The sequence below is a fragment of the Bombus pyrosoma genome, linkage group LG7, assembly GCF_014825855.1.
Source record: "Bombus pyrosoma isolate SC7728 linkage group LG7, ASM1482585v1, whole genome shotgun sequence".
In the NCBI taxonomy this organism is placed as follows: Eukaryota; Metazoa; Arthropoda; class Insecta; order Hymenoptera; family Apidae; genus Bombus; species Bombus pyrosoma.
In genome coordinates, this window is record NC_057776.1 from 9741017 (window position 1) to 9754193 (window position 13177).

The following is a 13177-nucleotide window of genomic DNA, read 5'->3' on the forward strand; positions in this document are numbered from 1 at the left end:
TCATATGAGTTTCTAAAGATTGATTATGTATAGGTTTTTAAATTATATATGTCTGTATTCAAATTTATAAAAACTAATTGAATTATTGTTTCATAATAAAATGAATAATAACATTATGTTTTGAGAAATAAGTAAAAAAATATCGCCTATTATAAGGGATCAAATTGTACTTGCCTCAAATTAGGTAGGTTAACTGTTTAAATAACCTTTTCAATTCACAAATATAAGATATTGAAAGCAAATATTTAAAAATTATAAGTTATATTTTTAACATAATATAATATATTTATTATAAATATTTATTTAAGTTTATTCCACTAACATATGAAGGTAATATTTTTATGCAAAAAGATGTGTGAATTAAGAGAACAAGAATATGACTATTTTGATACAATAATGAATAAAAGTCTTATGGGAATGGCAAAAATACATAATAGTTTAATTGCATTAGAAGAATGTAATGCAATCTTACGTAAAGATTATGCAAATATGATTGGGAAGGTATATAATTTATCATGATTAAATAAAAATTTTAATTACATGGTATTATATGGTATTATAATAATAGGTTAAATTAATATCTGGTAGCAGAGCTGAAAATGAATTAATATATCCAGGAGTTGTGGGTCCTGGGATGTTAACGGCTGCAGTTTTAGGAAATACCTTTTCTGCACCTTCTGTTGATAATATATTAAGAGTTATTGAAGAAGTTGGATTTGATCACACTGAAGGTAATGGGATATAATTATATAATAAGATATTATCTTATATTATTAAATAATTAAATAAAAAATATATATACAGGTATATTGTTAATTGTACAAAATTATGCGGAATATTCTATAAACTTTAATTTGGCAAAATTATATGCTGAACTAAAAGGATATGTTGTTAGACTAATAACAATAAATAGCAGTGATATGCTTTATTTTGGTAATAGTGTAAAAGAACATAATCTTCTACCTACACTTTTTATATGTAAAATAGCTGGAGCTATGTCAGAAGAAGGAAAATGTTTAGATGAGATCTATTCTTTTTGTAATTCTATTGCAAATAGTGGAGAAATAGTACATTTAAAAACAGGTTACACAATTTTCTTTAAATTAAATTGTCTAATAATATAATATAAAGAAAGGATTATATTTTGCAGATAGTTATTTTGAAAATATAATTCATGAAGGATATAAATTGGAAATGTTCCCAAATTTAGTTAAACAAGTACTCAAACCACTGATAGATATATTAAATATAACATCACAAAATCAAACTGAAACAAATATACATGATACCAAAAAGTTTTGTATTGGTCATGAGGTTGCAATTATAATAAGTAACTTTGGTATAAAACAACTAGACATTTAAAAATTTTGCTTATCTTTTAAATCCTGTTTGTTACCTTGAAACATTTTCTATTCCTTAGGTTGTAGCCAAATACAAGGAAACATATTTATCTTAGAACTTTTGCAACAAATAGAAATAAATGGATTAAAACTAAAAAGAATATATATGAAAGAATTTATGAAATATTCAAATAGTAATGGTTTTCACATTTGTTTATTAAATCTTTCATTCAATACAGTATTAATTAAATATTTAGATTTTCCAACACTTGTATCTACTTGGCCAGTAGCATTAGGTTTAGAGGCAATAGAAACTAAAAAGGTATTGTAAAATTTATGGAATTAGCTTCTTCTCTATTTTTCAATTTATATTATATTTTAACTTGAAACTAAAATTAATTTCTAGCATGACGAAATAAAATTAATTACATTAAAAAAGGACCATAAGGTAATTACATTCTATCAGTACATTATGAAAGATGTAGTATAATAAAATCTTAATGAATGTGTAGAATATGGACTGGAATATTTTAAATTTACAAGGACCAACAATGAATCATAAAACTAGTCAAACATTTTTATTAATCATATCAATGGCATGTGAAGCAATAATAGCATGTGAAAGACAATTGAATATAATGGATCAAAAATATGGCAATGGAGATTATGGTACAAGTCTTGCATGTGGAGCTAAAGCTATACAAAATGCTATTCAGGTTGGATATTAAACATGTTTTAAAAAAAAAACACATAATGGAATTTTAATTAAAACATTTTACAGAAAAATGAAATATTAGGAACAAATTTATATATAACATTTTTACAAATTAGTCATATCATTCAAAAGACAGTGAGTGATATACAAGGAAGGCTATATTTTTTATTTTTTTTCTATATTGCTGAAGTAAGATATAATATATTATATTTAACTTTTCGGTTGCATATATGGTTAACTCTTTAAATGTATAATACATTTTAGGCTTTTTCGAAATATGAAAATAATAAAGAGATAACAGTAGATGTATGGTTACATGTGTTAATTACTGCAAATAAAGCAATTGAACAATTTAAAGCATCCTCTGTAGGTGACCAAATTCTATTAACCACTTTAACAGCAGTACAGATAGATTTACAAAATGCATTAAGTAGAAATGTGGATCCTATTGATGCATTTGGAATAGCTGTGAAAGCCGCTGAAAATTTTACTACAAATGTTTTATATACACAATCTTCTCATGTAAAAAATATAAAATACTATAGTTTACTTCACAAATTTTAGTTTGTAATAATATATTAAAATAAGAAAAATTTATTTAAAATCTATTTCAGGAACTCAAATATCCTGATCCTCAAGCACATTCAGTAGGTATATGGATGAGAGCTGCATATGAAGGCACTAAGTTAAAATTAATTTATTGTAATACAAAATAATAAATTTGTAATAAGTATCTCATAAGTATTATTAGTTATATTAATATTAAATATATTAATACATGAAAAAAGAAATTAATAAATATTTAATGATATTACATGTTACACCTTAGATAAAGCGATTCATTATGCTATATAAATATATTTCTGCTTTTACTTATATGTACGAGGTCATCAAAACTATGAGTGTATGCGTGAGCAGGCATCATACAAACGAATGATATAAATGTATGTTCAGATATGTATAAAAGACTATCATAATGTCACGTGTTCTTGGCTTCTCTTCATTTCTGTCTTATCACGTGAAAAAGCTGAAAAAAATTAATTTCGTTGTTTCAAAACGTGAACTAAAAATTAATAAATAATACACTCACATTGTGTTTTTATATTAGATACATTTTATATCTGACATTATGAACAGAGGTTATGTTTAAAGTTATAATTCTAACTTTCTAAATTCTTAAATATGTATAACATTTAAATATTTTATTTAAATCTTGTGAATATATTGCGTTATTTATACGTACACACACATACACATAATACATAATGTGTGTGTTTAAGATGATAAGAATGATAAGGATATAAAAATATATGAACAGTAAATTTGTAACACTCATATAAAAAAAAACAGTAATATTAACAATGAATGCTGTGATTGCTTTATGTATTTTCTGTGAATCACATGGACCTAAAGTGATATTTACAACTCAATCATATCGTAATTATGATAATCAAAGTACAGAGAAACTGAAATTCTATGGTCCAAAAGAAATACTAAGACGAAGTCAAAGTGTTATAGAAGATGGACAGCATGAATGTGAAGGATGTCAAAGTATTGGTAATGTGAAATATTTAAGTAATGAACATGAAACAAGGACATCATTTCTTTCTGCTCAGCAATCATTAACTCAAGATATTTGGTGCTTGCTAAAGCATGCATGCTTTAGGTATAATAATTATGAAATATTCCTTTGTATTTTTTAAATATATATTTTATATATATAATAACATGAATTTATATATTACTTAATCCTCTAAAATTTAATAATCATATGTATGTTTTAATTTTTTAAGGAGCCTAAGCTGTGAAGTACATCCTGGTAAAGAAGGTGTTTGCTACTTTGGAGATGAATATAGGGGGCATGTTTTAAGTCATACATTTACATTAAAAGATGCCCAGGTGAATTATGCAACGAAAAAGCATGTTTGGTAGCTATTACAACAAATTATTCAAACCATGTCATTAATTATAATCTTAAATTTTTAGAAAGGAATTTAGAAAGTAATTCACCAATATTAAGGTATTCTCTTTTTTTTTTTCATAGGCAAGAGGTTTTCGTAAATGGTGCAGTTTTATTGTTTTCATGAGGGATAAACAATTTCTATTAAATATGTGGCCCTTTTTAGTTGATAATTTAAAAGAAGTAATTCGAGAATTACAAGATTTTGCTGAAAAGAAGTACAATGCAGAAGAAGCAGAATGTCCACAAAGAGTTGTTCGTTTATCAAAAGCCAACAATGGACCAGGATTATATAATAATTCAAACAGACAGCCTAGAACTTTTAGTGATATAACCAATGAGAAACATGTTTTTATAAGGTCTGTTTTATAGTTATGGGATAAGTATTCAATACTTACAAAATAGAATATTAATAAATTACAATTAAACCAGAATCCACATGTGGCTGGTATGGATTCTTAGTGCAGGAGCAAGACATTTCATAGAAATTTTTCCCATGAGCTTATTAGATGATGAATTAAATTACAATTTGGAGGATCAAATTGGTTAGCATCACAAAAAATACCACACTCATAAAGAATATATACTTGAATTTATTTCATCAAATAGCATTTCTCGTTGTTTAGAAACTGAAGATGGATTTACTTTAGTAAATGCCAAATTACCTGTAAATTTAACTTTAAACTCAAATGAACCAGAAGCAACACTCGAATTCTCAGAGGTCTCAGGGAAATCTACTACAGTGATACTTAAAGATTTGAGAGCTGTACTAGGGAAGGATCAATTTAGACAACTTTTATATTCTAGTTTAACGGGCGTTCAAATTTTGGTAAGAGGTCCAAATATTGAAAGATTGGAATCTTTATATGGACTTAGTTCTCTTATTCCACGTGCATGTAGAAGAGTTAAGACTCAAGCAACAGAATATATGGATCCTAACAAGTGTAACTTTATTGGTATGTACATTATTGTTACAAAAATGTTAAGATATAAATATTTTATTAAATATTTTATAAATAATCACATTAATTTCAGGTGTTGACACATCAGTAGCTGTTCCTTTACCTTGTGCAAATGTATGTAGATTAGATATTGTTACTGATGAACACAAAGTTGAAAATTCAAGTTCACATATTGTTAGATGGACAGGAACATTGCCACTAAAGTTACCAACGTTATTAACAAAAATTGAAAAATCACTTGAAAATGAGAAACTTGGAAATTCGACTTTGAAAGCACATTTTGCTGCACTACAAGAGGAATGGGCAAAGTATAATTATATTGTTTATTTTATATTAATATTCAACAATATTTCTTGTTTTAACTGTGAATTTTTATTATAATTGTAGCATTGCCAAAGTAGTTCATGCCATGCGGGGGCGTGGTCATAGTGGTGATCTCTCTGGACTTATGCTTAGTTTGGGCGCTGGTCCTCATGATAAAAAATTATTAGATACTTGGTCAATGGGATTGCCACCAAATCCGGCATAATCATTTAATTAATTTATCATGTTTTATACAATGTAGAATATTGGGTAATATTTAATTTAATATATAAAGTGTATTCCCTCTTATTTGTTCATGCAATATTTATGTATTCAAGGTTGTGCATAATTTTTTATTTATAATATAGTCAACACATAACGAATATTGATATCAGTATAAACTAAATTATCTTACATACATCACTTAGTAATTAAGATTTGATATCCAGTTTTATAAAATCATATAATATCTACATGAAATTCTTTGATAAAATTGATATCAAAATAAATTTTAATGGAAATTTCGTTTAATTTTGATAAGTAATTGCTTATCTTCATAAATAATCGACCCACATCTTATATGTATATGTAACTGTAACATACCTTTGATTAAATGCAATTTATTTAATAGGTTGTATTTATGATTTTAATTTTTTCACATCTCAATTTAAATGTTCAAAAAATATCTCGAAAACGAATATAGCTTCAACATTTTGTGAAATGTTATTTGTTATATGTCATAAAATTATTAAAAATCGATAACTTCCAAAGAAAAAATTAAATTGCTTAATTGCATTAATATTCCTTTTTTATATTTAGTATCTTAATTTTTATGATTATTTAATTTTAGTGAATATAGTAATATATTAAATTTACTAAAACTATAGTATATTGTTATAAATATCTAATAAAAGCATCTTCTGAAATGGAAATTCAACCGCAACCGACGTATCGTCGCAAGTCATGTATATTCGAAGACTTTAAAAAGTTTAATATTTCTGAACAACGTTTTGATCAACAATATTGTAGTATTTATAAAGCAAGATTAAAAGCATTAAAGGATCACCTTTTGCAAAAAGCGAAGATTAAATGGGGTAGATATTTTTATAGAAATTACATATGTTATCATTTTAGGTTATATTTTTTGATATCTAATATTTTGCTGTAGGACACAATAAAATAGTTACTCTTGAACAACTTAGTGAAAGAAACGAAAATGATACTTGTATTATAATAGGCACTTTATACAAACATCAAGAGTTGAAACCATCGTTATTACGCGAACTTAGTACCGAACTTCAATTACAACCCCAACCAGCTAGAGCAAATTATGCATCATTTAAAGATATATTGTACTTGGAAGATGAAACATTACGTATTAAATTGGTTGATAATCACATAAATATTCAAGATGTAGTTACTGGTATTGTTTGTGCTGTATTGGGACATGAACTAAAGGATGGTGAACTTTCAGTAAATATCTTCTTTTATACAATTTACAAAAATAATTAAAATTACAAAGAAATACATAATGTAATTAAAGTAAAAATTGTAATTTAGATTTAATTTGATATTTTGTCTTTTTGATTTGATTGAGTTTTGCTCTTTTTTTTCTTTTATAAAATATATTGATTCCAGGTAATAGATTGGTGTTTGCCAGGATGTTGCCCAAAATTATCAATATTTGATCGGCCACTAGAAACGCAAGAAAAGATTTTAATAATTTCAGGTCTAGATCTAGCAAATAATTTACAATCGTTAGGTACAGATTTATTATTTGAATGGATTACTGGAATGATTGGTTGTGAAGAAGTTCATAAAGATGTGGCATCTATTGTGTGTATTATTATAGCAGGTATTTAATGTGTATTAATAATAATAGTATTTGCAATAAATAACAATAATATTAACATAGGAAATAGTATAAGAGGATCTGTGGAGACCCACAATTATAAAAATTATTTTGAGACAAAAGCACATGATGCAGCGATATTTAAAGAGACTGCAAACATAACACATAAATTGGATAACTTTCTTCATCCTATCATACAATGTTGTCCCATAATATTAATGCCTGGAGAATTTGATCCAACGTGTCATACATTACCTCAACAACCACTTCATCCATGCATTTTGCCACAATGTTTCAGGTAATGTAAAACATATGTATATATGACAGAATATCATAATATTGTTAATATTCATATTATATAGGTTTAAAAGTTTTTATGGAGTTACTAATCCATGGATTGGTAGTATAAACTCTCGTATTGTAGCTGGATCCAGTGGTCAACCAATTATAGATATCATGAAAGTTGCTGGACTTGTTGATATTTCACCTTTAATGTGGTTAGAACGTACGTTACTTTGGCGACATTATGCACCAACTGCACCAGATACTATACCAGCTTATCCATCCAGCGAAATTGATCCATTTATTATAACAGAATGTCCTGATATATATTTTGTTGGTAATATGGATAAGTACGATACCAAATTATTCACAGGTAAATATATTCTTTACTAATTTTTATTTCTATATTTATAGTGAAGAAATAGTCTTGGTAAAATAAAATATGTATTCACAGCAGATGAAGGACAAACAATACGATTGATTTGTATTCCAACATTTTCTAAGACACAAACAGGTGTGCTAGTTAATTTACAGGATTTAGAAACCTGGCCTATTTCCTTTGCTGTGAATTAATTTCCTAAAATATTTAATTGTTTTAAAACAATGACATTAGACAATGCAATATAGTAATATTAGATAATGCAATAATAATGCAATAATAATATATTCATATAAGAAAATAATCAGTTTTCTTAAATAATCTTTCCTTAATTTGTACATAGCAAATATATTACTTATTCTTCTAATAAAACAATTTTATTTGTATATCTTCTTCACGTTTCTATGTAATCTTTACTAGATGAAAAGAAAAAGAACATGAAAATAAGTATATAAGTAAAATATATCTTTATTTGCCTTTTACTTATACATAAATATATGAAAAAACAAACTATAATATATATTCACATAACAAATTATAAATTATTATTCATATTTGGTAACATTTATAGTATTCTTAAATGCTCGTACATATATATTATAATATAAGTATTCTTAATTATTATATTAACAGTATTTAATTCAATATATGGAACAATATACCATGCAATTCATAATTTCAAAACAATTTAAATAAAATATTTTGCTATAATAATATTAATATTTCTTAATACTACACAACATATATATAGTAACTACTAGAATATAATACTGCTTCATTTCATGAAAATAATAGTATTCTTTGGCACCATATTTTCAATAATACTGCTAAAAGATATAAATAAAACTAAATTAAATGAGATTAGAATTAGATATGAATTTATTAATTCTTTGATCTATTATTTAATCAGATATATGAGGATAAATCTTGAATGAAAAGATTTACATAAAGTAAAATTTAACAGCTTTTTGATACTGCCGTTAATGTAAAATATTTGTTATTATTTCTGAGGCCTGCAGTGTTTTTAGAATTGTTTCCTTATGTGTATGAATAACTATTCCAATAAATATTGATATTTCCCTAACTACAGGATTTTGAAGGAATTGGAATATTCATATTTAGACAAATATTTATGTTCTTAGATGATTCTTGAGATTGAGAAATTTCTGACTGTGAATCTATAGTTTTTTCTTCACTTCTCATTGCACATATTACATCTGTGAGAGCAACTATATAATTTTTTGCCAAAGTTAAGGTTTCAATTTTGGATAATCGTCTTTCCTTTGACACATGTGGAATTACCTCACGTAAAGACTACAAAATACAACCATTTATATTTTTCTAGAAATAGATAATTTTTGTTAAATTACTACAGTTATATCTACCTGAAAAGCATCATTTAAACTATGCATTCTCATTCTTTCTCTCTCATTACTTTCCAATCTTCTAAGAGTTCTTTGTCTAGGTGTTGTCCCTTTAGATGAATTCGATAACTTTAATCCAGATTTTTTAGTTCGCTTACTGTTCTTGTGTACTGTTTTATTAGTCCGTGTTTGTTGTTTAGGCCATTTTCCCTCCCAGTTATTCCCATTCATCACTTTGGATGTCATTCAGAGATTCCCTTCTTAAAAGTGTCATATATTATTTATAGGATAAAGTCACATTTTGATTAATTATTTTTTATTATTCCTTGTTAATGTTAAATACTTTAAATATTTAATTATGAAAATTATTTCACAAACAATATTTCAAGGTCAATGTATAGATAAATAAATACCCTTACTTTTATAGAAAAGAATAATATTTTTAGTATACAAATTAAATAAAAAATTGTAATATCTAAAAGTAAGATTGAAATGTTATTTATATACTTACAAGTAAGATACTTTGTTTCACTATTAACAGATCAATGGAGAAATAAAGTATAAGGATAATGAATATGTCTAAATTTGTTAATATTCTTGAAACGCGAGTGTCTCGTTACGCTTTTCTTCGATATATTTGTAAGCAAAACAAGATTACAGTTATCTTATATTATGTGGTACATTTTCAAATATTTGAATCAACGGTACACTGCCGCGTGTACTTGTTGAGCCACGTTGGAATGACGACTGACGTAGCGATGCCGGGGTGCGGCCGAAACAGCCTTCCACCCCCGGGAACTATGCGATCTACCCTGTGACCTTTTCTTAATAAATTTTTCGTAAAACGTTGTTTGTTTCTTACAAATTTTCATTTGTGTATATAAAATTAATTTACGATATAATATTTACTTAAAAATATTTCTGTTTTAAGTTACTTGTAATAGCGCAGCGCTAACAAAAGTAAAAATTAAATAATATTCTGCGAAATTTTAAGTTTTTATTTACGATATAACACATAGATTATAAACTATAATTTTATGAAAATATGTGTAATCGGATGTAGTAATGTTAAATATAAATCTTCTAATAATTTGTAAATTCTAGGATTGAAAAATGTGTAAAAATTATATTTGTGACATACACTTATTACACACATTTACAAAAGGTACTATATAGATGTGCGGCTACAGGTGGGCGTATGACGTAATTCGCCCACGCGGACATTTCTATAATCACACCACTACTCATGAAAGTGGCATGAAGAAAGCAGTTAAACGTATCATATATGTTTGTTACATGTAACATATTAAATGTAAATTTTGTTGCATGTAAAATAAAATATATTAAAAACTAAACAATAAATAATCATTACCTTTGTTACTGAATTTATAATAAATTAATATTGGGTCAAAAAGCATTTATAAAGTATTAAAGTCTTAACAACATTACTAACCATTTTTTGAATGATACTTAAAAGATAAAACTTCTAATGGTATTAAGTTAAATATAAATTAATCTTTATTATTTATGTTTTATCTTTACATTTACCACAACAAGTGTTAGTTTGTTTTTCTAATTCAGATTCTTTGTAATTAGGAGTCCATGGTCCAAGACTAGCTGAAGCATAAAAATCCATAGGATATGGCTTATCATTATTAAAATTTATCATTTTTAAAGCAGCAGCTCCTTCATATGGTGTGAGAAAAGGTTTTTCAAACGCTGTTCCCCAATCTATACTTAATCGTGGACATGCAATCTGTAATATAGGAATCATATAATATACATTCATCATAATTATGAAAATATAATTAAGAGAGCAAATTTTATACGTATAAACAACCTGTATAAAAGCATCAACGCCTTTAAATAATTTAATTTTATCTGGAAATATCTCTGAGAGCAATATAATAACATTTTTCTTTCCCAATAAATTAATTCTAGTTTCCAAATTTTTCAAAACATTAAGATTTCCTTGTCTTCCTAAAGTACCAAGTATTAATCCAAATCTTCCAATCTCTTTTGCATGTTCAATTGCTGCTAATCTAGTTTTTAGCATTTGTTCATGATCATAAAATTCTTCTGTCAATTTCTTCTCATAGGGATCATATCGAAATGCCCTTAATTTTGGATTAGCAATCATTGCTGCTTCTAAGTGAAACCTACCATCTCCTACATAGATAACTACATCAGCACATCGAATCTGTGGTGCTGTACAACCTAAAATCTTTAAGCAATAATATGATTTATTTATAATGTAAAGATTACAATACACACAAAAGGATATATATGTAATTTGAGTTTAGCCTAATAAGATATACAAATATCAATACCTCGCCAGGACTTAATGGTTTACTTTGTGGAGTAGATACTTCATAACCATTTTTTCTCATTTCCATTGCAATTGCTTGTAATGTGCCAGCAAATTGTATAGTACTTACAAGTCCAATTTTTGTTGTAATTGATAATGTAGCTTGTAAGCATTCAATACAATGTGAAGTATCAATTTTTATGTTAACAAATATATAAAGTACTTTAATACCAACAGTTTGATCAATTGGTATTAAGCAAGAATGACCATAATGAATTAAAAAATCTGCACCTAATGCTTTTGCAGTATAATCATCTATACAACATGCTCCTGTATCAATTATATTAGTTTTTATTTGGAATTATATATACTTATACAATATATATTTAAATTATGTATTTTAACAATTAAAAAGTACATAGAAAATCTACAATTAAATAACCTTTTTAGTACCACATAACAATAAAATTCCTTACCATAAGTAACATCTCCCATTATAATAGTTTCTGCATCTGTAAAGTCTTCAATAATATCAGCTATAGTTGTAGCATACATTAGAAGTCCTTCAGGCATTTGTAATGCAACTCTTTTAGCTTTGACTTCCCTAATTCTCCATACTGATTTGTGTATTTCAAAATTGTAATTACAGGGTAACGCAGCAATTGCTGCATTTAACAATGGATCGTTTAAAATTTCTTCAGGTATTTTATTTATTTTAACTGGAGCTTTAAATACCTTACGAACAGGTTTTGCTTTAATTATCACAACAGAATCAGATTTTTCGCTCATAATTGCAATTTCTTTCAATAATTTTATTAACCCTAAATTTATATCTACGTTTCTGTTAAAAAACTTTTAATATAGGGGTATATTATGTACATATGATTCATTTATTTCGCATACAATATATAAAATTCATAATGTACAAGCTTATTCTTTATTCATTTAGGTAGAAATTTACGCTACCTATTATTAAAATTTTACTTCTATCCAAAGATTAAAAACGAAAGGTTATATATTATCCTAACCTTTTAAATTGAACGAACCCGCAATGAACTTAGACATGACAGCTGACAACGACGCCCTCTACTTTAAATGTATACTTTATGAATAAAAATATTTTGTTTTTTTCAATTTGCAACAAAAGAAAATAGAAGTTTTATAAAAATAATATAATAATAATAATAATAATTACTATTATTCTGAATATTAAATGATATTATATTTCATGTTTTCATAATTACTTACTTCAAAACAAATTATTAATGAATATGTTATTCATATAACTATTATAAAACTATTATTTTTATATATTACTGAATCTTCAAAATTTTGATATAAATTTTTTATTTCCTTTAATAAAATTATACTAAATTTTTCATTATATCAGAAAAAAATGTTTTTAAGGTCCCACCGAGATTTGAACTCGGATCGCTGGATTCAAAGTCCAGAGTGCTAACCATTACACCATGGGACCAGTTGTACTAAACGTTTTTATTTTTTAAGATTTTACCGTCTAATTAATTATCTTAATCTCTATAAATATATTAAATTATATGATTTTGTTAAGCTCTTTGTTATACTAACAATTAAAGGACTGTAAATTATATTTCATTATACGTATTATATTATATTAAGAGAGACATAATGGGTTACTGTAGATATTATACTTATTGTTGCCTGTTGTACTTCTATGTATATGTGTAGTTCAA

At 26.0% G+C, this 13177-nt stretch overlaps 4 protein-coding genes and 1 non-coding gene across 10 annotated transcripts; 2 read left to right on the forward strand and 3 right to left on the reverse strand.

The window, feature by feature from the left end:
• Positions 1 to 14: 14 nt before the first annotated feature.
• LOC122569220 (triokinase/FMN cyclase) lies at positions 15 to 6056 on the forward strand. The gene is made up of 17 exons (XM_043729898.1): positions 15 to 501; positions 569 to 731; positions 805 to 1083; positions 1151 to 1339; positions 1421 to 1662; positions 1747 to 1788; positions 1853 to 2056; positions 2122 to 2244; positions 2320 to 2577; positions 2670 to 2733; positions 3574 to 3721; positions 3849 to 3954; positions 4100 to 4374; positions 4448 to 4560; positions 4642 to 4971; positions 5051 to 5285; positions 5365 to 6056. The coding sequence occupies exons 1-17, from the start codon at positions 325 to 327 to the stop codon at positions 5504 to 5506; spliced, it is 3090 nt and encodes a 1029-aa protein (XP_043585833.1). The 5' UTR covers positions 15 to 324; the 3' UTR covers positions 5507 to 6056.
• Positions 6057 to 6165: 109 nt separating this feature from the next.
• On the forward strand, positions 6166 to 10512 carry LOC122569215 (DNA polymerase delta subunit 2-like). Of its 4 annotated transcripts, none has more exons than XM_043729890.1 (6): positions 6166 to 6374; positions 6449 to 6753; positions 6919 to 7135; positions 7196 to 7430; positions 7495 to 7787; positions 7872 to 8179. In XM_043729890.1, the coding sequence occupies exons 1-6, from the start codon at positions 6206 to 6208 to the stop codon at positions 7985 to 7987; spliced, it is 1335 nt and encodes a 444-aa protein (XP_043585825.1). In that variant the 5' UTR covers positions 6166 to 6205; the 3' UTR covers positions 7988 to 8179. The 4 variants fall into 4 exon arrangements, with proteins under 4 accessions (XP_043585825.1, XP_043585826.1, XP_043585823.1 ...); XM_043729891.1 differs by lacking the exon at positions 7872 to 8179 and adding an exon at positions 10262 to 10512 and having other exon boundaries at positions 6171 to 6374; XM_043729888.1 differs by having other exon boundaries at positions 6172 to 6374; positions 7869 to 8179.
• On the reverse strand, positions 8524 to 10236 carry LOC122569217 (protein dimmed-like). 3 transcript variants are annotated; one of them, XM_043729896.1, is made up of 3 exons: positions 9669 to 10236; positions 9179 to 9414; positions 8524 to 9107 (listed from the first exon to the last, which is right to left on the reverse strand). In XM_043729896.1, exons 2-3 carry the CDS (start codon positions 9401 to 9403, stop codon positions 8874 to 8876), a joined length of 459 nt encoding a protein of 152 aa, XP_043585831.1. In that variant the 5' UTR covers positions 9404 to 9414; positions 9669 to 10236; the 3' UTR covers positions 8524 to 8873. The 3 variants fall into 3 exon arrangements, with proteins under 3 accessions (XP_043585831.1, XP_043585830.1, XP_043585829.1); XM_043729895.1 differs by having other exon boundaries at positions 9179 to 9417; XM_043729894.1 differs by having other exon boundaries at positions 9179 to 10236.
• Positions 10513 to 10652: 140 nt separating the features above from the next.
• Positions 10653 to 12534, reverse strand: LOC122569216 (2-(3-amino-3-carboxypropyl)histidine synthase subunit 1). The gene is made up of 4 exons (XM_043729893.1): positions 11942 to 12534; positions 11488 to 11795; positions 10998 to 11381; positions 10653 to 10913 (listed from the first exon to the last, which is right to left on the reverse strand). Exons 1-4 carry the CDS (start codon positions 12252 to 12254, stop codon positions 10683 to 10685), a joined length of 1236 nt encoding a protein of 411 aa, XP_043585828.1. The 5' UTR covers positions 12255 to 12534; the 3' UTR covers positions 10653 to 10682.
• A 336-nt stretch (positions 12535 to 12870) lies between these two features.
• On the reverse strand, positions 12871 to 12942 carry Trnaq-uug. Its single transcript has one exon. It is a non-coding gene; the product is annotated as a tRNA-Gln (tRNA).
• Between the last annotated feature and the right edge of the window lie 235 nt (positions 12943 to 13177).

Coding starts and splice junctions, on each gene's coding strand:
- LOC122569217 (XM_043729896.1), bottom strand. CDS start 9,403: ATGACATCCAAAGTGATGAATGGGAATAACTGGGAGGGAAAATGGCCT. Junction 9,108..9,178: donor GTTTAAATGATGCTTTTCAG/GTAGATATAACT, acceptor TGTATTTTGTAG/TCTTTACGTGAGGTAATTCC.
- LOC122569216 (XM_043729893.1), bottom strand. CDS start 12,254: ATGAGCGAAAAATCTGATTCTGTTGTGATAATTAAAGCAAAACCTGTT. Junction 11,382..11,487: donor AACCATTAAGTCCTGGCGAG/GTATTGATATTT, acceptor TATTGCTTAAAG/ATTTTAGGTTGTACAGCACC. Junction 10,914..10,997: donor GCGTTGATGCTTTTATACAG/GTTGTTTATACG, acceptor CCTATATTACAG/ATTGCATGTCCACGATTAAG.
- LOC122569220 (XM_043729898.1), top strand. CDS start 325: ATGAAGGTAATATTTTTATGCAAAAAGATGTGTGAATTAAGAGAACAA. Junction 2,578..2,669: donor TATATACACAATCTTCTCAT/GTAAAAAATATA, acceptor AATCTATTTCAG/GAACTCAAATATCCTGATCC. Junction 3,722..3,848: donor CTAAAGCATGCATGCTTTAG/GTATAATAATTA, acceptor TAATTTTTTAAG/GAGCCTAAGCTGTGAAGTAC.
- LOC122569215 (XM_043729888.1), top strand. CDS start 6,206: ATGGAAATTCAACCGCAACCGACGTATCGTCGCAAGTCATGTATATTC. Junction 6,375..6,448: donor AAAAGCGAAGATTAAATGGG/GTAGATATTTTT, acceptor ATTTTGCTGTAG/GACACAATAAAATAGTTACT. Junction 7,788..7,868: donor CGATACCAAATTATTCACAG/GTAAATATATTC, acceptor ATGTATTCACAG/CAGATGAAGGACAAACAATA.